This window comes from Chanodichthys erythropterus, chromosome 18 (genome assembly GCF_024489055.1).
Source record: "Chanodichthys erythropterus isolate Z2021 chromosome 18, ASM2448905v1, whole genome shotgun sequence".
Lineage (NCBI taxonomy): Eukaryota > Metazoa > Chordata > Actinopteri > Cypriniformes > Xenocyprididae > Chanodichthys > Chanodichthys erythropterus.
In genome coordinates this window covers 25,877,759-25,898,854 of record NC_090238.1, presented here as the reverse complement: position 1 = coordinate 25,898,854, position 21,096 = coordinate 25,877,759, and the positions used below count along the sequence as shown (strand labels likewise).

The 21,096-nt window shown below is 34.5% G+C and overlaps 1 protein-coding gene across 1 annotated transcript in view; it reads left to right on the top strand.

Annotated features, from left to right (window-relative positions):
- Positions 1–21,096, top strand: part of mdga2a (MAM domain containing glycosylphosphatidylinositol anchor 2a) — a 177,451-nt gene that overhangs the window by 150,494 nt on the left and 5,861 nt on the right. The window contains exons 12-16 of the mRNA XM_067367531.1: positions 8,428–8,605; positions 9,648–9,665; positions 15,271–15,291; positions 18,666–18,821; positions 20,696–20,860. Of these exons, the coding sequence (XP_067223632.1) occupies positions 8,428–8,605; positions 9,648–9,665; positions 15,271–15,291; positions 18,666–18,821; positions 20,696–20,860 (538 nt within the window). The remainder of the gene's footprint in view (positions 1–8,427; positions 8,606–9,647; positions 9,666–15,270; positions 15,292–18,665; positions 18,822–20,695; positions 20,861–21,096) is intronic.

The window sequence follows — 21,096 nt, the reverse complement described above, 5'->3', positions numbered from 1 at the left end:
ATTTGCATTGCTTGACTGCATTTGTGGATGGGTTAATCTATATTTAGTGATCCTGTGTTGCTCATAACTCACAATAAAGAGAGTAGACGATGCATGCCATATTAGCATGCCATAGCATGCTTCCCAGTGGATACATAGAATAAATGATGTTTCTATTTTTATTATTTGCCGTACACATAACTTTTTGCACACTGTAGATATAAGTAGAGGTTTTAGTGCCTCAGGGTAGAAGTACTTAAATATGCATCAAGGAGGTTTTGAGATGTTCATAGATCAGCACTGCTTCACCTTTTGAACTTCCAAATGAACATGCTGTGAAGAAAGTTTTGGTTTAATTCACAAAACCTTCTGTTTGAGATCAGCACATCTTCACCTTTGACCTTGTTCATAATTAATCTGGCTATCCAAATAATTTGATTTCATAAACTTAGTATATTAACACTTCTTTTATTAACTTTCCTTAGGTTGCCCCCAAGTATGCACTGAGAAAAGAATCATCATAATTTGCTTTAATTGCCATGTTTTGAATTGCAAATCAGCTCTTTTTTTCTTAGATATCTTCGATCAAATACTAATGAGGTTCTTATTTACACAAAATATAATTTCCTTTCTCCCATGTGGAGTTGATGTATCTCAGATTCTCAGTGCACAAAAAGGTGTTTAGGTTAGAATTTGCATAAGGGCAGAATGTCTTGTTCTCTTCATATCAACTCCCCCATCCTCCCTTCATCCCCAACTCCTTCTCTGCTCGTCTTTATACAACAAGATTTGCTGAACGATGTCATGAATGAGAAGTGAGCCCAGTTGCCATAGCAACAAGCCATTTTACCTCCGACCGGCAACATATATTACAATGCAGAACAAAACGAGGCAAAAGTACTTTCGATGAGAGCAGGTGAATAGGGATGTTTTTACACTGTGTTATACTTGAATCGCAAAGACAGTTGTTATTTAGTGAGCACACACCTTCTTGTGTAAACAGCAAGTTCCAGTACCGCTAGAGAGATAATTTGACCTTTCCTTTTATTCATAAGAAAATGTGTGTGCTGATGTAGCAGTGCTGTAAAAGATCATGTAGATTTTCGTTCGGTTTGACTATGAATTTTAGTTCTGATATTATTAGTGGAGTTTGTTTTTCCTACGTTCACCACTGGATTACTGGGGCAGTTCCTCTTAAAAGGTTAACACGTGTGTGTGTGTGTGTGTGTGTGTGTGTGTGTGTGTGTGTGTGTGTGTGGGTTTGTGTGTTTTTATTTATCTATTTATTTTCAAATTAACCTTGCGTTTTGAGGATAATGTTTCTCTAACCAGAAGAAGAGGCCTGTATTCATCTCTCTGATGATGGTATTTGAATAAAGGTCATGTTCAGAGGAAGGGAAATGTCAGGTTTGTATGTAATGCAGAATAGCCAAAAATGCCTTAAAGTGTGCAGTGTGCTCAAATGCAAGTCTCCTAATTGTGCTTGGTTTGATTCGTAATCAAAATTCATTGCCAAACTGCAACAAACCCAAGATATACAGAAAGGGGAAATATATACACGGTTCAGAGCACAGATGGTTTACTGAGAAACCAGAAGGGAAACTGTATTTGAAATTCTTAAGCCATTATAATGAGAAGCAGATGAAAATTACATTATAAAAATATAATAATGCTTCTCTCACGAGTGACCCCAGAGAAAGCCTTTGGCGTTGAGCCTCTGCTGATTGTGAAACTTTGCGCTTTCCTTCTGCTGTTGGCAGCTTTGCCTTGCGTCTCAGGGTAGTGTTGTGATGAACCCTGTCGTGATGTGTATCCTCACAAAATAGATTACCAGAGAAGTATCAAATGCTGTGCCATTTTGCCAGTACTGTAGGTGTACATTTTAAAGGGATAATTCAGCTAATAATTAAATTCTGTCACTATTTACTCCTTCGTGTTATGCCAAAGCTATGTGATTTTCTTTTTTCTGTGGAAATCAGGAGATTTTAAGTCAAATGTTCATTCTGTACAGTGACTGTATCAGAGAAAAGGGAGAAGAATAGAAAGGAGATCTCTGGCAGATGTCAATGGCCCTATTTTAACAATGTAAGCTCATGCTCTAAAGCGCATGGCACATGTGCACTAAGGGCGTGTCCGAATCCACTTTTGCTAGTTTAATGATGGGAAAAGGCATTTTTTCTTTATGCACACAATAATAATCTTTTACAGTGACATCCTTTTATTTTTAATATTTGGCATGTTTGTGTGCTGCTGCGCGTCCCTGTGAGTGTAATAAGCAGAATGTACACGCTTTGTGAACTTGCCTATAGGCGCATATTACTAACGCGCTCTTTAACCCTTTGAGCGGTACAGTCCCACATATGGGATTTTTATTTCTGTGCCCCTGGGCGTATGGTCCCACATATGGGATTTTTATTTCTGTGCCCCTGGGCGTATAGTCCCACATATGGGATTTAGATCGTTCAGTGACGTCACATAACTGCCTGATTCAAACTGTGTTTTCGCGCTTTTGCTGCGAGATGGACACACTCAGCACTTGTCATATATCACAGCTATGTAGCATTTGTAACAATCCATTCAAATATAATTTGCTGACATTTATTCATATCAGACACACATAATGGGTCTAAGTAACTATAACGTTTACTCTAGTATTCTTCCAGTTCACCAGCCACTTGCATATATTTTGGGAGAAACTGATGAATTCACCTGCTGTAAATCCGACTGACAGGACTGTGGTGGTGGTGATGGTGGTGCCCATCTTGCGTTATAGATCAAGAAAAAGTTAATTTATAAAGGTTTTTAAATGACAAAACACACTCACTTACACATATTTGAGTATCGGAATATCAGATAGTTGATGACATGGTAAGCAAGTTTGTGAATATTTTAAATAAAAAGAAAAACAAAATACTATCGATCCATCGGTCATATCAGTGTTATTGTGGCTGCGTGAACCGCATGATGCATCGCCAAATAACAACAATAAGGGCAAACGTTCTAAAATAACGGTCGCCTTAAAAAAAAAAAACAAATGACACACTATGTACTTATGCACTATGTTCTCATCCATAAAGTGCGTGAACTGTATAAGTTTATTTTGTCATTAAACATCAGAGCATGAAGTGTTCAACATTCCACACTTCATTTTTTCCTTTAGTTTAGTGCATCATCCGGGTATTTAAAGTGTACTTTTTCTTTTCGGAATTTTCAGTGTGAACGCACTACTTGCAAAACATCATAGAATTGTGTATAAGTGCACGAATTGGGACGCACCTTCACTCTGGAGGGTGAGCTAGAATATTTTAAACTCACGCTTGAAAGGGTTGAATAAAAAATTAAATAAAAAAATATGTGGCATTTACTTTACACCAGGATTCAGTTGGTCAATAGAGCAATCTATTTCAGTTGCTTCAAAATAGCAATGCACCAATAATGCACCTGAACAAACCTTGCACACAAGCAAACCTGGCGCAAATGCATTTGCTATTTAAACAACGTGGCGCAGGATGTGAAAATGATAACTTTGTCGGGCTGAAACTAGCAAAAAACACTTGCGTTGCACCTGGCACCGCATTGCGCCGGGTATATGATAGGGCCCTTAATCTCATTTGTGTGATTTAAATATGTGCTTAGTGAAATTTGGTTTGTCAAAACTGGTAAGAAGACATCATTGTCAAACTTGCATTCATATTAATGTGTTAGATTTGAACATATGCAATATAATGTGATTGGTTAGCTACTGCAAAAGAAAAGATTATCAGCAATTAATTATTTACATGTTCATGTTTTCATCACATAAAGCTGTGATATAACTTCAGAAGATGTGAAATATGGTGTCTGTAATTTATACAAATCTCCTGTTAAAAAGTTTGGACTGTACTTTTTTTTTTTTTTTTTTTTTGAAAAAAGTCTCATGCACACCAAGGCTGCTTTTAATGGATCAAAAATGCAGTGAACATATTGTAAAATATTATTACAATTTAAAATAACTGTTTGACATAACTGTTATTTTTAAATGTAATTTATTCCTGTGATGTTAAAGCTGAATTGTCAGCAGCCATTACTTCAGTCTTCGGTGTCACATGATCCTTGAGAAATTGTCCTAATATGCTGATTTGGTGCTCTAGAAACAGTTGTGCCATTTAATATTTTTGTGGAAAATGTGCTGATAATTTTCAAGAAGAAAAGTATTAATTTCTTTTAAAAAATAAAATAAAATCTTACTGACCCCAAACTTTGAAATGGTAGTGTATGAGTTATTCGAGCTTTTTATGGTTTTTGTTTGCATTTTGTTTGTTTTTTGGAGCTTGACAACCCCTGGTCATCATTCACTTAAGTCAAAGTCCCTTTAAGACAAGCCATTTCACTCGACGGACATCTTTGAAACACCTCTTGGGCATCCATGCAGCTCTTGTCTCTTTGAATGGGGAAACATCAAATTCTCCAAAGCTGTTTGCCAAGCTTTCGATTAAATTTCATATTTGAAATCACCAATGAAATCTGACAACAGCTGTCTCATAATTTTTTTTCCAAACGCTCGAATCATGACAAAAAAAAATAATTTTTTAGGCTGGATCAAGCTAATGCGCATACGCAGACCTAAATGCGCGTCTCTTGTGCCTCATTTCGGAGGCGTGCGTCTGACTGTTTCTATAGAAACCAGTGCTTCTAACGGCCGCTGCAGTGATGCGATGACTTTACCAGTCGGCGATTGGCTCTTATTTTGAAGGCAGGACTTATTCTGCCATATTGCGCGTTACACTTTCTCCCATTCAAAACAGTATAGTTTTGTGTGACACGTCTTGTGTTATTCTATAGTCTTTGCTTAAGTTATATGGAAAAAGAGCAGTGTGAACATTCTGCCTTGAATTCCTTTTTGAGTCCTTCAGAAACAGGTTTGGAATTATATGAGGTTGAGTAAATAATGAATAAAATGAGGAAAACATTTTATTATGAGCGATTTCTTTGAATCATGTATATAGCAGTTAAAAAAGTATGAAGCTGAACATCATTTAAGTTAGTATTGACATTCTGTGGCAAGAATGGGAATTTTTCTCATGTATACAGTCAGCCAAGGTCACTTTCTTGGATCACAATAGATTTTCACATTTCACAGACTTAAGTTGGGTATTATATCAGTGGCACCAAATTTTAAGTATTTCGTCAGAGCTGGTTATACAAGGTTGTTTTGTGAGCCCGTGTGCTCTCTGCCCCGTTGCTCTTCAAACTCTCCTTCAGTGTGAGGGCTGGGCACTTCAATATTGGCCTCTCACATCCACAACAAGGTTTAGAGTGTCTTGCTCAAGGATGTGTTAAGATTTGAGTGCTGTGTTGGAAGAAACAGAAGGTCCCTGGAGCTGTGCACACCAAACCACATGAAAAAAGCAAAAGCGTTTCAGTTCTTTAATGAAATCGCACCCAAATGTGGTGTTGAAGGATACTCTTATGTCAAGTGTTTAGTGCTAGTGTAAAAAAAAATAATAAATCTGGACCTTGGGTTGTTGTTCTTGTTTTGTTTGGAGTAAGTGAAGAGTCATTTGAAAATGATCTTCTATGATTCTCTTCAGTGGGGTTTAATTGCATTTTGGCTTTAGCTGCTTTACATAGATAAGATCAAATGCTGCTGAAAGCCATCTGTGATGATATCCCTTATGAATGTATTGATTTTTTTTTTTTTTAAAGAGAGACTTTGAAATAAGCAGTTGTTGTATGATGCATTGCAAAAGTAAACTGCTTCAGGGGAAGAACGGTCTATCTTTCCTTATATATGCCTTCACCGATGCTTTTCCCCTCTACAAGATCTGCAGGCATGGAATTAGAAATCTCACAGAGGCAATAAACAGTAATTGGATTTGGCGATGGAAATCTCGTTACCAGGAGAGAGAGACCCTGATGGGAACACTGGCAACTTCTCAGGGCTATTGCTGCCACCCTCCCCTCCTCTCTCTCGCCCCACTGATTTAACCAATCATCTTGTATTTGAATCCAGCGAGACCCACGGTGACGAGGCTGACTGCCGAGGGAGTCTGTGTACGGCTGTCAGTCAGCAAAGCTCTGAGACCGTATTCTTGCGGCCAAGATTAACGGCCACCGCACAAAGTTCTCCCATCGTTGTGCATCTGCAGCTTCTCACATGGAAAAAGTTCAAGTTTGCAAATGTTCACAAATTAATCTGACCAACTGTGCACACCATGGCCAAAAGATCACCACAATCCATGCAAACAGAAAATAATTAGTGACCCGTAGTAATGATAATCCTAATAATGACCCTTCTGTCATTGCTTGGACAAACAGCCAGTTTGAAACACATTGCAGTTCCATGTGGTACTGGATTTAAAGGGTTAGTTCACCCAAAAATGAAAATAATATCATTTATTACTGACCCTCATGTCGTTCTACACCCGTAAGACGTCCATCTTCAGAACACAAATTAAGATATTTTTGATCATAGACAGCAATGCCACTGAAAATCTCAAGATCCATAAAGGTACTAAAACATATTTAAAACATGTGAGTTCAGTGGTTCTACCTTAATATTATAAAGCGACGAGAATACTTTTTGTGCCCCAGAAAAACAAAATAACGGCTTTTCAACAAAATCTTGTGATGGCCGATTTCAAAACACTCTATGGAGGCTTCACTGAGCCATCGAATTTAATCAAAATATCTTAATTTGTGTTCCAAAGATGAACGAAGGTCTTACGGGTGTAAAACGACATGAGGGTGAGTAATAAATGACATTATTTTAATTTTAAGCCAATATCATGTATAAAAAAAAAAAATAAAAAAAAAAAAAGGACCCTATTTACTCCAACAAACTAGCTCCATCCTTGTATGTAATGTCCACTTTTCACAATCAAAAAATTTATTGAAGAATAAGGCAAAATTTTTTTCATTTTTGTTTATCTTTTTTCACTCGACACATATTGTGCAAAAGTTTGGGCTTGCTAAGATTTTTGTTTTCGAAAGAAGTCTCTTATGTTCACCAAGACTGCATTTGATTGAAAATACAGTACAGTAATATTGTGGAATAATATTACAATAATAATAATAATAATAAAAATGGTTTTCTATTTTACTAGCCTAGATTTTAAAATGTAATTTATTCCTGTGATGGCAAAGCTGAATGTTCAGCAGCCATTACTCCACTCTTCAGGGTCACATGATCCTTCAGAAATCGTTCTAATATGCTGATTTGCTGCTGAAGAAGCATTTTTTCTTATCAAAGTTAAAAAAAAAAGTTGTGCTGCTTAATATTTTTTGTAGCAATCGTGATACATTTTTTCAGGATTATTTAATAAATTAATGAAGTTAAAAAGAACAGCATTTGTTTGAAATAGTTTTTTTTTTTAACTATGTAAATGTAAATCAATTTAATGCATCCTTGCTGAACAAAAGTATGTATTTATTTATTTATTTTTTAAATTTAAAACGAAAGTTTTGAACGGTTTGTTTATGCTAGATTATGGAAGCAAATTGGGTTTAATCATCATTTTATGTTGAGTTGACACTCACAGTTTGTGTGCTTTCCTCCAAAACAACCTTTTGTGTTTACCCTCACTGGAAATGGAAACTTTTAATCCTTATTTAATCCATATTTGTAATGAAAGATGTATGAGGTCTTTGAGTTGCTGAGTTGACATGAGACTAGGCAAATGAAAGCCCAGAGTATCTCAAACACTTTCACAACTTTCAGATTTTCTGTTTGTGATTAGAACATTCATGTTGGCTTGTTTACTGCCCGGCAGTTCACTTCAGGAGATCCAAGGTTTCATAGGTTCTGGATTTTAATTAGATATGTCCTCTCATCTACCACCACAATAATGATAAGAAGCATCAGCCGAAATCCATTTATGCTTTCCTTCAAGCTCGAACTAAAGGAATGAATTGACTTTTTATAATATTGCAATAATTCAGCTTGCTGTAAAAAGTTAATTGAGAGGGTCAGGGAGCTAAAATGCCTTGTCAAAATCAATTAGCTGGCTCACATATCTCACTAAAAATTCAATAGTGTTTATTTTTTGCCTATTCAAGAACTTTTTGTGATTGTCACCTTATGCACTTTCATTCCTCAGTGAGAAGCATTGTTTTGAAAAATGCCATGTCTGCTATGTGTAGGTGTTTGTTTAGAGAATTTGTTTTTAACTAAAAAAAAAAAAAAGAGAGAGAGAGAGAAACAGACTTATATCATAATAGCTCTGTGAGACATTAAAATGGCCACAGAAAGAGAGGTGGTCAGACCTTTTTCAATATTATGCACAGTATGTGTTATGTTATAATATTAGTGTCTTGAAATTATGTTTTTAATTAATACAGTACAGAAACATCAAATCAAGATGTATGGTTTTTGTTCCCTAGAGACTCATTACTTACAGTGTGTGCTGGCTTGATGCTTAATCATAAGGTGTTGGAATAAAGAACCTGTAATTATGCTCTTTACCTCAGACTGGGCATCAGAGATGGTGGGAGCAGGAAATCCCAATAGAAGACAATATCCAGAAAGGAGAACTACTCACCTACAACCTAACTGAACTCATTAAACCTGAGGCCTATCAGGTCCGCCTCACACCAATAACACGGTTTGGAGAGGGAGATTCAACAGAAAGGATCATTCACTACAGTGGTAAGGAAAAAACTTATTTTATTATGGCCATATTTGTTTTTACTGTTCTCAGTATTTCAATAGATGAAAGCACCATAGTATGATGGAGAACTTAGCTCTCTAAAATACTATATGTTCAGAGAAAGTCTAGTACGGAGTCTCCAAATACAGTCGAGGCAAAAAGTATATTTGTACCATATTGGTTAAGATTCAGTATTAGAGATTTTCTTTACCATCATCTAACCCTCACTTAAAGTTAATATTTATTTAAAAAACACTAATAGTTTAATAACACTGTTAAATGTAGTCTTTAGCAAATCTCAAAATCGATATCCATTTTTATACTGCGCAGTACGATGTTGTGATGCCATCATTCGTTTTTAGCGTTTTAAAGTGCACCTATTATGCTTTTATCTTTATAGAATTATATGGAATTTTAATATAAACCATTTATTGGTTTCATTATCAGCCATAAAATTAAATGTTTAATATTAGTTCATCCCTAGTGGGAAAAAAAAAAGTCCACAGAGACCACATTGAAATATTTATATAGATTAATTACACTTTTCTCTCAAATTATTATGCATTTAGTTTAGTTTTATTATGCATAATTTGTATTATTCAGATAGAAAAATCCTTCATTTTATTCAGTGATCTCAGACTTTTGCCAATATATAACTGCTCTTGGAGAACATAGATAATAAACCACAAATCATGTCAGTGTACTAATGAGCAGATACTGTCTGTGTACTGCCGGTCTTAAAATCAAGGTCACTTAATAAAAACATTTGACAGCTCCAAACATTGTGCAATGCTTTGTCTTTACACTAAGAAATGACATTTTTGTTTTTAATATTTGTGTAAAATGTCTGCTAATCCAGCTAATAAACAGCAGAGGAAATTTTTATTATTTTATTTTTTAATGTAATAGAGACCTCTGCTGGCTGTCTACATTAAAAAATGCACATATTACTCAACTGTTGACATGCATGTATTGCAACTGTTTCCAAAATTGACCAGAGCCATAGATTGATCTTATGGTTTTGCTTTGTGCTTCTTAAAGAGGCCAGTCGAGACACAGGTAACGTATGTTAAGTCACCTAAACCCTACGTCTGTGGTGCCTGAACCCCTTCCCTTCTTTACTGGAAAACCAATCATAACGTTGCAGCTTTATGACCTCACCAATGGCTGGATGCACACGGGCACATTCATTAACTGTGCACAGTGTTCTGTTATCGAGGTTGTGTGATATTAGAGACTTTAAAAACTCTGTCATAATTTTAAGCCTTTGCTTATGGGTAGTGGACATGAAAACTGCAAAAAGTCATTGTGTCCCGAGGTGTGACATGCTAGACTCCATTCCAAACAGCACTTTGCTGTCGAGTTAATTCCCCCTCACTCTCTGTATGTCTTTTAAAAATAGGGATTTGCAAGAAAAGACCACCATAGACTTGTACAGACCAGGTGCAATTACAGAAGCAGAGAAAAAATATCCCCAAAAAATCATTTAATCTTCCATTCGGTCATTATTTCATTTATTCTGCTCATAGTTTATTCAGCAGCTTATCCATGTGATATGAAGCCCTATGGGTCTACACAGTCTTTGTGTCAGGTAATGGAAATACCAGTGCTAAAAAATTGAAAATGTCTCATTCCATAACATCTCCCTCACTGCTATTCCATTCCCCCTGAAGTCATTTTGCCACAGGGCTCATAGGAAAAGACCATCTGTATTGATGGGATGACTTTCACACCAGGAGCACTTCCATCAAAGAGTCCAGCTTTTGCAACTGTGACATTATGCATTTTAATTGGCTCAAATAGCCTGGAGAAGGTGATAGCACAATCACACCAGTCACAATCCATATCCCAACTTTCACAATACACCGGAATTGAAGCTGTGTAAATGGTTGAAGAAGTTCTCTGTGAGGATACCTTCTATTGGTTTGCTAAAACTGCACATTTACGTTTACATTTATGCATCTGGCAGATGCTTAAATTGAAACTGACACTGCATTCAAGGTATACATTTTTATTTCAGTTCATGGCCAATTGATTTTTAATGTTAAAGGGGATAGTTGACCCAAAAAATGAAATTCTGTCATCATTTAATCACCCTCATTTCTTTCCTGACCTGTATGACTTTTGTTCTATTTAACATTTTTTAAAACATATATTAACGCCAAATACTTTTCCATGATAGAGTATTGGCTTTCCCATTCATACTACTTCAACTACTCAACTCAATTTTATATAAAGCAGGATATTTAATCTGGTGAATGTCACACTACTTGTTTACATAAAATGATAGTGTGAACATTATTCAAAAAAATCTCAGATCAAAATAGAGAGAAAGAGGAAGTTTCTCATGTCATTTTGGTTTGATTAACCTAATTTCAGAACATTTTTTTTTTGTTTGTTTTTCACAATTCCAGAAGCACAAAGCTCTTTTATGTTTACATGGAAGATGCTTTAATCCACAGTGATTTACAGTGCATTCAAGGTATACATTATTTCAGTTCATGTGGAACACCAATGAATATTTAATGTTAAAGGGGTAGTGCACACACACAAAAAATGAATCCATTGTTGTTGACTTTCATTGTATAGACAAAAACAGTTGAAAAAGTCCAAAATATCTTATAGTCATAGTCATACAGGTTTGTACGGAAGAGGATTAGGGCCAAGCAATAATAAAAAAATAAAACCATCTCGAGATTAAAGTTACATTTTGAGAAAAAAGTTGAGCTAAAATGTTGAGAAAAAAGTCATTAAATTACGAGGAAAAAGTCGTTAAATTACGAGAACAAATTCGTTAAATTATGAGAAAAATGTCATTAAATTTCGAGAAAAAGGTCGAGATAAAATGTTGAGAATAAAGTCATTGAATTGTGAGAAAAAAGTTGTTAAATTACGAATTTTTTTCATAATTTAACGACTTTTTTCTCGTAATTTAATGACTTTATTCTCATAATTTAATGAGATTATTCTCAACATTTTATCTTGACTTTTTTCTTGAAATTTAACAAGTTTTTTCTCATAATTTAATGAGTTTATTCTCAACATTTATTTAGACTTTTTTCTTGAAATTTAACGAGTTTTTTTCTCAAAATTTAACAACTTTAATCTCGAGATGGTTTTATTTTTTTATTATTGCTTGGCCCTAATCCTCTTCCATAGGTTTGTAATGACATGAGGGTGAGTAAATAATAACAGCATTTTTATTTTTGTATCATATGTTTATTTTACTTTTTTCATTGAATGTTGAGATTTTATAAGAATGAGACAGAATCGGCCATTTCCATGCCATTTCAGTGATTCCCCCCGTATTTGGTGACTCTTATTGGAAATGCAAGCCATCACAACTTGTGGCAAAGGTTGCGGTGTTTGTTAAGACTTTGAATGGCTGCTGTTCAAATTCGTGCATGGACAGTGCCAGACAAATTAACAAGCTACCAAGAAGAATTGATGGACTGTGTCATTTGGTGTCATTCTATAAAGCATTTATTCAACACATAAACTTGCTGCTTGCCTGTAGATTGCTTTGGAAAGCCACCAATTGGCAGCTATTTATGAGCCTTTCAGAGAACACAAACAGGCTGAGAGGACAGTGCTAACAAGCTATTATAATTGTATTGTCAAACAGTTAGTACACCTCACCATGACTTTACTATGTTATTAGCTTGTCATAAATGGCATTATTTCTTTGTTTAGTTGTTTACTGCTCATAATATTAATAATAATAATGATTGACTACAGGTCATTTAAATGCTAATGTAAGTCAATGCAAGCTTTGTAGCAAAATGGATGAATATGAAATATGCTGATGAGGATGCATGTATGATTCTACTCATTAATTTTCATAGGCCTTTGATTATGTGTGCGATGCATTACTTGGACTCAGTGATAACATATTGTTTCTGAAATGCCTTCGGGTTTTGTATGGGTATCATAAAACCCAGTTTCTATGATAAGACAACATGGTGTGTATCTAGCCAGAATTGCATTACTGCAATTTATTGCTCAGCTCTGTACATTTATGCTGTTATCTGGCTTTGTTCAAATAAAAGGCCTGGATATGGTAGGATTTCACCTTAAAGCTTGCCTCTGAGTAGGGCGGCTGTGAATCCTCTCTGAGTGGGAGATATACTGGGTCTAATTGCTTGTGTATTTAATGATGTTGACGTTTTGCTTTTGCCTCCTGCTCCAGTAGCTCTAATTGTACTTTTACAGGGATGGAGGAAAAGGGAAAGAACATGGAGCCCATCAATTTAGAGAGTGTGTTAATGCTGCACGTGTTTCCAAATATGCAACATCTGTTTGGTTTAACTACAGCAGGCCTCTCCCCTCCTTACCCCATTTAGAAACAGCTGGGTGGTTTTATAGGAATGGAACTGTAACCTTCATGGAATAATTAGTTTCTAAATTGAAATTTCGCAATAGAAAAAAACAGCTATTCTTGCATAGTTAACATGGAATGTGATCAGTTCACATGTGACAGATATAATGATTGTATCAGTAATGTAGTTGTTTAGCGATAACAAAGATATGTGCGCTTCACTAAACTTAAGTGTTTCACAAGTTTAAATATATTAATAATTCAAAATAAATGTATTTTTGGTCTTTAATAAAATAATAAAAATAATTAATTGTTAATTGTCTGTCATTTTATTAATTCTTTTATTATTTTAAAATGTTTTTTCATGTGATTATGGTGTATTTCTAAGTATTTTAAGAGTATTTTCATTGCTGTACAGTCATTTTAATATATATATATATATTAAAAATGTAAATAACTACACTGTAAAAAATTATTTATAATAACATTTTCTTTTGTTAAATCAACTTAGATAATTATTGTGGTTAAGATAACATAATATTTTGAGTTTCTAAACTTAAAGCAATCGCCTTCATTGTATTAACTCAAATTTTAATTTCAGTGAACTCAATATTTTAAGGCAACCAGGTAACTTACTTTTGTAAGTTAAACCTACAGTTCTTTTTTACAGTGTATATACTCTTACATGATAAAGCATTTATTGGCTTTCCCATTCAAATTAGATAAATAACTTTTCTAATTACTTTTTATAATTTTATATTATCAACGTTTTTAATTTTGAATTAAATCAGGCTCATTTATCTGTGTCCATGAATGTGTCACACTAATTATTTGCCTCAGCATTATTTTAATTGCTGTAAATTTGACGGCTATATATATATATATATATATATATATATATATATATATATATATATATATATGCTTGATAAGACTCGTCAAACATATTTATTTTTATTTAATTTTAATACATTTATTTATTTTTACTAATACTAACACATTTTCACTAATAATTCTATTATTGACTCTTAAGTATTAATGATCCGAAAAAATAACCTTGATAACATGGAGAGCAGCAGCCATTTTGGTTTGAAATGTTCCACCCCATTTCCTCCCTCATTCTCTTAATGTCCAAATATATGAATTTTTATAAACTTAGCTTGAGATGCCAAAAGAAGTTTGTTAACACTTGTAGACATTCTATATCTGATAGAATGTTTCAAACCTTAGCATAAATTTACTTCACAAATCACCACCAAAATAGAAAAGGCATCTGTTTTAAGGAATGACTCACTATCATTTTGTCTTCCTTGACAATTTCCTCCCTTCCCCTTGAGGCTGCAAATCCCATGACACTTCCTATCATTCACTCATTCATTCATTTGTAAATTCTGTGTATGTAAACAGACGTTTGATAATTGATTCCCCTTCTTTCCCCCTCCTGTCAACTTTTTACTTTTTCATTTGTATCATCAATTACGTGTGGAGCTGTTCCCCCTGCAGTTCACAAAGCAGACATTTACACTGTCAACCCCTTGTGAACATCTGCTGTGTTTGAACGCTGTTGTGCTAATCTCTCTCATTATAGGAGCCTGATCAAATGCCAGAACCGATGCCACTTTTCCGTCCCAGAAGGCGACTGACACACTGTACTCGTTTTACTGCTGGAACGTCAATTTGAGACACTTTTCTTCTGCTAAAGTTAGAGCCCTTGACGATATTATGTTTTCAAATATTTTTTGAGAGGATGACCATAGATGTTTTTTTTTTGCTTTTTTTTCTACCCAACATAGAAATTCAAAGCTTAGTGTAATCACTGCTTCTGGAGGATCCAAACACATTTTCTGACTTAAACAGGATTGAGCAGGGGGAGTTTTTGTATTCTGTTAAGGCATTGAACGAAGTTGGTTGAAACAGGGATCGGTTTCAGTCTCACTATCTTTTCCACACATGCCCTCTGAAACCTTTCTTCCACAATGCACCTTAACTCTCAATGAGGCTGCCTGGAAGCACACGGCTTTCTGCCGCACTCAGATAGGCTGCTTGTGAATGGAATGAAGAGAGATACAGGTCTTTATGGTTCACCTGAGCATTGCACAGCCCCATAGCGACCTCTCCCCACACAAACACCCCCTCCTGCACTGAAACGCTAATTCATTTCCCCTCTATAAATGTGTGATACATGTAATGATGCCCAAAGCACTTTCTAAACACTTCTCTCCAAGGGCAAACTGCATTCTCCCCTCTCTGAGTCCCCTGCTGTTATTTATAATGGTTTATTAATAAACTATCTACTATAAGCCTAGGCTTTCACATGTATAACCTCTTCTTTTTTCTGTTTTACAGCACCGGTGAATCCTCATTGGAGTAAGTTTTTTTTTTTTTTTAAGATATTTTTAAAATATATATATACACAGTATGTGTGTATATATATATATATATATATATATATATATATGTCTATATATATATATATATATGTATATATATATATATATATGTATATATATATATATATATATATATATATATATATATATATATATATATATATATATCTGTATATATATATATATATATATATGTATATATATATATGTGTATGTATATATATATATGTGTATGTATATATATATATGTGTATGTATATATATATATGTGTATGTATATATATATATGTGTATGTATATATATATATATGTGTATGTATATATATATATATGTATATATATATATATATATATATATATACACACATACTGTGCCTTTTGGTGTTTAGCATGAGTAAATGATCAACATAATCTCATTAATATTAATAGGTATAGACATTTATATGTTTGGATAGACAGATATGTATCAACATCTGATATTTTGATATGTATTTAGACAGCTTCTGATAACCTTTTTATGTACACTAACATACGTTAAAATCTTTAAAATGTTTTTGAAAATAATTTCCATTTCTATAATTATATTTTAAAATGTAATTTAACCGGTTTTTCATATTTTTTTAGTCATGCATCTGTTGATCATATACACTATTGTTAAAAAGTTTCAGGTGGGTCATTTTTTATGTTTTTGAAAAAATGTCTTATCCTCACCTAGGCTTTATTTATATATTTTATCTGGTCATTTGCACCATAATTTCAGAAATCATTCTAATATGCTGATTTGGTGCTTGAAACATTTTATGATTATCAATGTTAAAAACAGCTGCTTAATATTTTTGTGAAAATTGTGACAAATTTTTTTAGGATGTTTTGATGAATAGAAAGTTCAAAAGAAATCTTTTGCAACATTATAAATGACTTTACTGTCACTTTTGATCAATATAAAGGGTTAGTTCACCCAAAAATGTGAATTCTGTCATTTATTACTCACCCTCAAGTTGTTCCACTCCCATAAAAGACCTTCGTTCATCTTCAGAACACAAATTAAGATATTTTTTGATAAAATCAGATGGCTCAGTAAGGCCTGCATCGACAGCAATAACACTCCCTTTTCAATGCCCAGAAAACTACTAAAAACATATTTGAAACAGTTCATGTGACTACAGTGGTTCAACCTTAATATTACACAGTGACGAGAATACTTTTTGTGCACCAAAAATAACAAAATAGCGACTTTATTCAACAATATCTAGTGATGGGCGATTCGGAGTGTGTATCAAACTGCCAAATTCACTTGAACTATTGAAGTTTCAAAACACTTATGACGTAACAAAGCCTCATTTACCGAAATCATGATTTTGGCGCTCTGAACCACTGATTCGAAACAAATGATTTGTAAGCTTCAAAGCTTCATGAAGCAGTGTTTTGAAATCGCCTATCACTAGATATTGTTGAATAAAGCTATTTTGTTATTTTTGCCGCACAAAAAGTATTCTCTTCACTTTATAATGTTAAAGTTGAACCACTGTAGTCACATGAACTGTTTTAAATATGTTTTTAGTAGTTTTCTGGACATTGAAAAAGGGAGTGTTATTGCTGGCGATGCAGGCCTTACTGAGCCATTGGATTTTATCAAAAATATCTTAATTTGTGTTCCAAAGATGAACAAAGGTTTTACGCGTGTTAAATGACATGAGGGTGAGTGATAAATGACAGAATTTTTGGGTTTACTAACCCTTTAATGCATCCTTGCTAAATAAAAGTATTACTTTCTTTCAAAACAAAATCTTACTGACCTCAAACTATTGAACAGTAGTGTATGTATGAATGACTTGAAAATTATACAAATTTGAAAGCATATATATACAAATGCTTCCAAATCCTATGAGCTGTACTGCATATTAAATTCATGTTTGTTTTTGTTATTGTAATATGTGAAAATGAAATATGTTTAATGCCATCACATTTTTAACACAGTTAATGCCTTCATCAAATTTGTCATTTAAAGGATTCATTTCATCTGTGTAATTTCATAAATATTGTGACAGCACACACACCCACAAAATGGGTGTAACATTTAAATGTAGCCAACGGTTTTTGAGTTATAGTTCATTAATGTTGAACTCTGATGATGATAAATGCAGTCTTAAAGGTGCCCTAGAATTAAAAATTGAATTTACCTTGGCATAGTTGAATAACAAGTGTTCAGTACATGGAAAAGACATACAGTGAGTCTCAAACTCCATTGTTTCCTCCTTCTTATATAAATCTCATTTGTTTAAAAGACCTCCGGAAAACAGGCGAATCTCAACATAACACAGACTGTTACGTAACAGTTGGTATCATTAATATGTATGCCCCCAATATTTGCATATGCCACCCCTTTTTCAAGGCGTTAGACAAGGGCAGCCAGTATTAACGTCTGGATCTGTGCACAGCTGAATCATCAGACTAGGTAAGCAAGCAAGAACAACAGCGAAAAATGGCAGATGGAGCAATAATAACTGACATGATCCATGATATCATGATATTTTTAGTGGTGTTTGTAAATTGTCTTTCTAAATGTTTTTTTAGCACTTTGCTAATGTACTGTTAAATGTGGTTAAAGTTAACATCGTTTCTTACTGTATTCACAGAGACAAGAGCCATCGTTATTTTCATTATTAAACACTTGCAGTCTGTATAATTCATAAACAAAACTTCATTCTTTATAAATCTCTCCAACAGTGTAGAATTAGACGCTAGCCATGGATCACAGCCTCAAACTCGTTCAGAATCAAATGTAAACATCCAAATAAATACTATAATCACATAATCCGATGTATGCATGCAGCATGCATGACAAACTCTTTGTAAAGATCCATGTTGAGGGTTATATTAGCTGTGTGAACTTTGTTTATGCAATGATAGAGTCGAGAGCTCAGGAGGGGGTGGAGAGCGCGAGCAATTGAAGGGGCCACACACCCTGAATCGGCAGATTTCTAATTATGCCCCAAAATAGGCAGTTAAAAAATTAATAATAAAAAAATCTATGGGGTATTTTGAGAAACTTCACAGACACATTCAGGGGACACCTTAGACTTCTTCTTTACATCTTGTAAAAAAACGTTCGATGGCACCTTTAAGAAAATCTGTAAAAATGTGTTTCTAAAAGGTCATAAGAGCTTGTTTTAGATGTTCTTTATACATTGAATGATATTGTATATTTCAAGTGTCTAACTAATCATCCCAAAATGTATTTGTCTACAAATATGTGATCAATCTAGAATGAATTAATTTTCAGACATAGCTTTTTAGAGGCTCTTTCTGCACACTCTTCATTGTACTGTTTCTCTGCTGAAACATCCATAGGTAAGTTTCACTGCGGCTTCGAAGAGGACACCATCTGTATGTTCACCCAAGATAAAACCGAAGAGTTTGATTGGACAAGACATAGCGCTGCCACCAGGGACACTAAATATACACCCAACACTGGACCCAGCAGCGACCGCACTGGCTCTAAACAAGGTATGCTGCACATGTGCCACTAAGTATTAAATCAAATCTGCAAGTTAAATATAGATATATATTTATAGCTACACCTAATTCAAACATCACAAGATTCAAATTTTCACAAATAAGTTAATGAATTGTCATTCATCAGTGGTATAGTGGATGTTGAGTAAAAGGTTGTATCATCAGCAAAGTGAAGCTTGTGACTTTTAGAGAGAGGCTAATAGCATTAGCGTCCAAAGGCACTTTCAATTTCTCATGTTGCTAAAGGAGTGCACAAGCTGTCTTCTGATTGGGCAACATTTAGAGGAAGATGCTCAGTGGGTTCCATTAGCTGCACTTTCAGAGAAATGGTGTCAGTCATTAAACTTGACATCGGATCATGACAGATCCAGTGTGCAACTGGATAATTTCCATGGGTCAACACATCACTAATGCAATCAGCTTGTCTAGTACTTTGGTAAAGTAGAGGAATCTGTAGAATGCAAGTCATGATTTCAGAAAGAATGGTAGGGTGCTTATTTAATCTATATATCGAAGTGGGTTTTATAGTGGGTTAAGTGCTCAGGGATGTTGTCATTTTTGTAGGCCAACCCAGAAGTTAGCATCACCTCAGTGTTATCAAGTACTTTTACACTGTTTCCTCAGGTTGTTGTTTTAGTCTGTGGGTTGAAGTAAAACAACCCCCCGGAACATGATTGTTATCGGTTAAACAATGGATGGAACTAGTGCTAAAATGTTAGGTTTTTTGGGGGTTTTAGGACTCATTCTTGAAGCACTCTGTTAATATTTAAAATTAATGGATGTTGAAGGGCTTGACTTCAGTAGAAAAAAAACCCAGGTCAATAGCTTTTCAAGTCACTCTGACTCACTGTAAAAGGAAAGAAATATGTCTTTTAAAAGGCTATGAGAAATGTGAATTGAAAAATAATTTGTCCTGTTCTATGGAGTCACTGAGGTCCTATTGATTATTCTTAGCCAGCGCTAGGTTCAATGGAGGTGAACTGAGACTTGAAGAAAATATCAGTAGTCCCTCACTGCAGAACACACGATATCCAGGGGGCAGAGACGGGTAGGTCAAGGGATATGTAAAGTGGAAAGAGTTAGATCCAGATCCAAGGGGGCGGAAACGGGTAGGTTAAGGGATAGGTAAAGTGGAAGGAGTTAGATCCAGATCCAGGGGGTGGAGACGGGTAGGTTTATGGATATGTAAAGTGGGAGGAGTTGGATCTGGATGTTCTGCAGTGAGGACCATCTCGAAAATATACCCTGATAATTTAGCATGTGCTATCAGATTTTGATACAATGTGGTTTTATAGCTATACAATTATAATTATTGTTCAATGAATTATTGTGATTTAATGCATATGTATACACTACTATTTAAATATTTGGGATCAGTATGCTTTTTTTTTTTTTTTTTTTTTTTTTTAAGAAAAATATTTTAAGCAATTTTTTTAGCAACAATGCATTAAATTGATCAAAAGTGACATGTATAAAGTTACAAAATATTTCATGAATATATTATGCTGTTCTTTTGAACTTTCTATTCTTCAAAGAATCACAGTTTCCAGAAACAAACAGTTATCAACATTGATAGCCTTGAAAAATGTCTCTTGTGCACCAAATCATCATAGTAGACTGATTTCTGAAGGATTGTGTGACAATGAAGACTGGATTAATGGAATAATATATTGCATTGTAAAATATATTCAAATAGAAAACAGTTCTTTTAAATTGTAATAATATTTCACAACTTCCCTGTTTTTATTGTATTTTTGAGTAGCCTTGATGAGCATAAAAGACTTCTTTCAAAGAAAACAAAAAAATCTTGTGTGTGTCAGCTACTGTTATCAGTTCATCTTTATGTACTTGTGGACTTTGTGCAGGTTTTTACATGTACATTGAGACCTCGCGACCACGTCTGGAGGGAGACAAGGCACGACTGTTGACCCCATCCTTCAATGTTGCCCCTAAAAATCCCTACGGGAATGTGGCCGCCAACCCAACATACTGCTTCAGCTTCTACTACCACATGTATGGAAAGCATATAGGTGGGTTACTGTTAGCACAGTACATTGCAATGACTCCTGATGTGATCAACTGAAGGGAATGTATGCAGATGACTCATTCTAATTAGTGTTGATGAGCAGCCAGTTAACTCTGTACAGTCTGTTTGACATCACAAATCTACTGTTCAAACGAGTGCTTGATGACCAGGGCTGCATTTCTCAAAAGCATTGTGAACTAAGTTGATCATAGAGACCTTTGGTGGCAATGGTTCTACAAT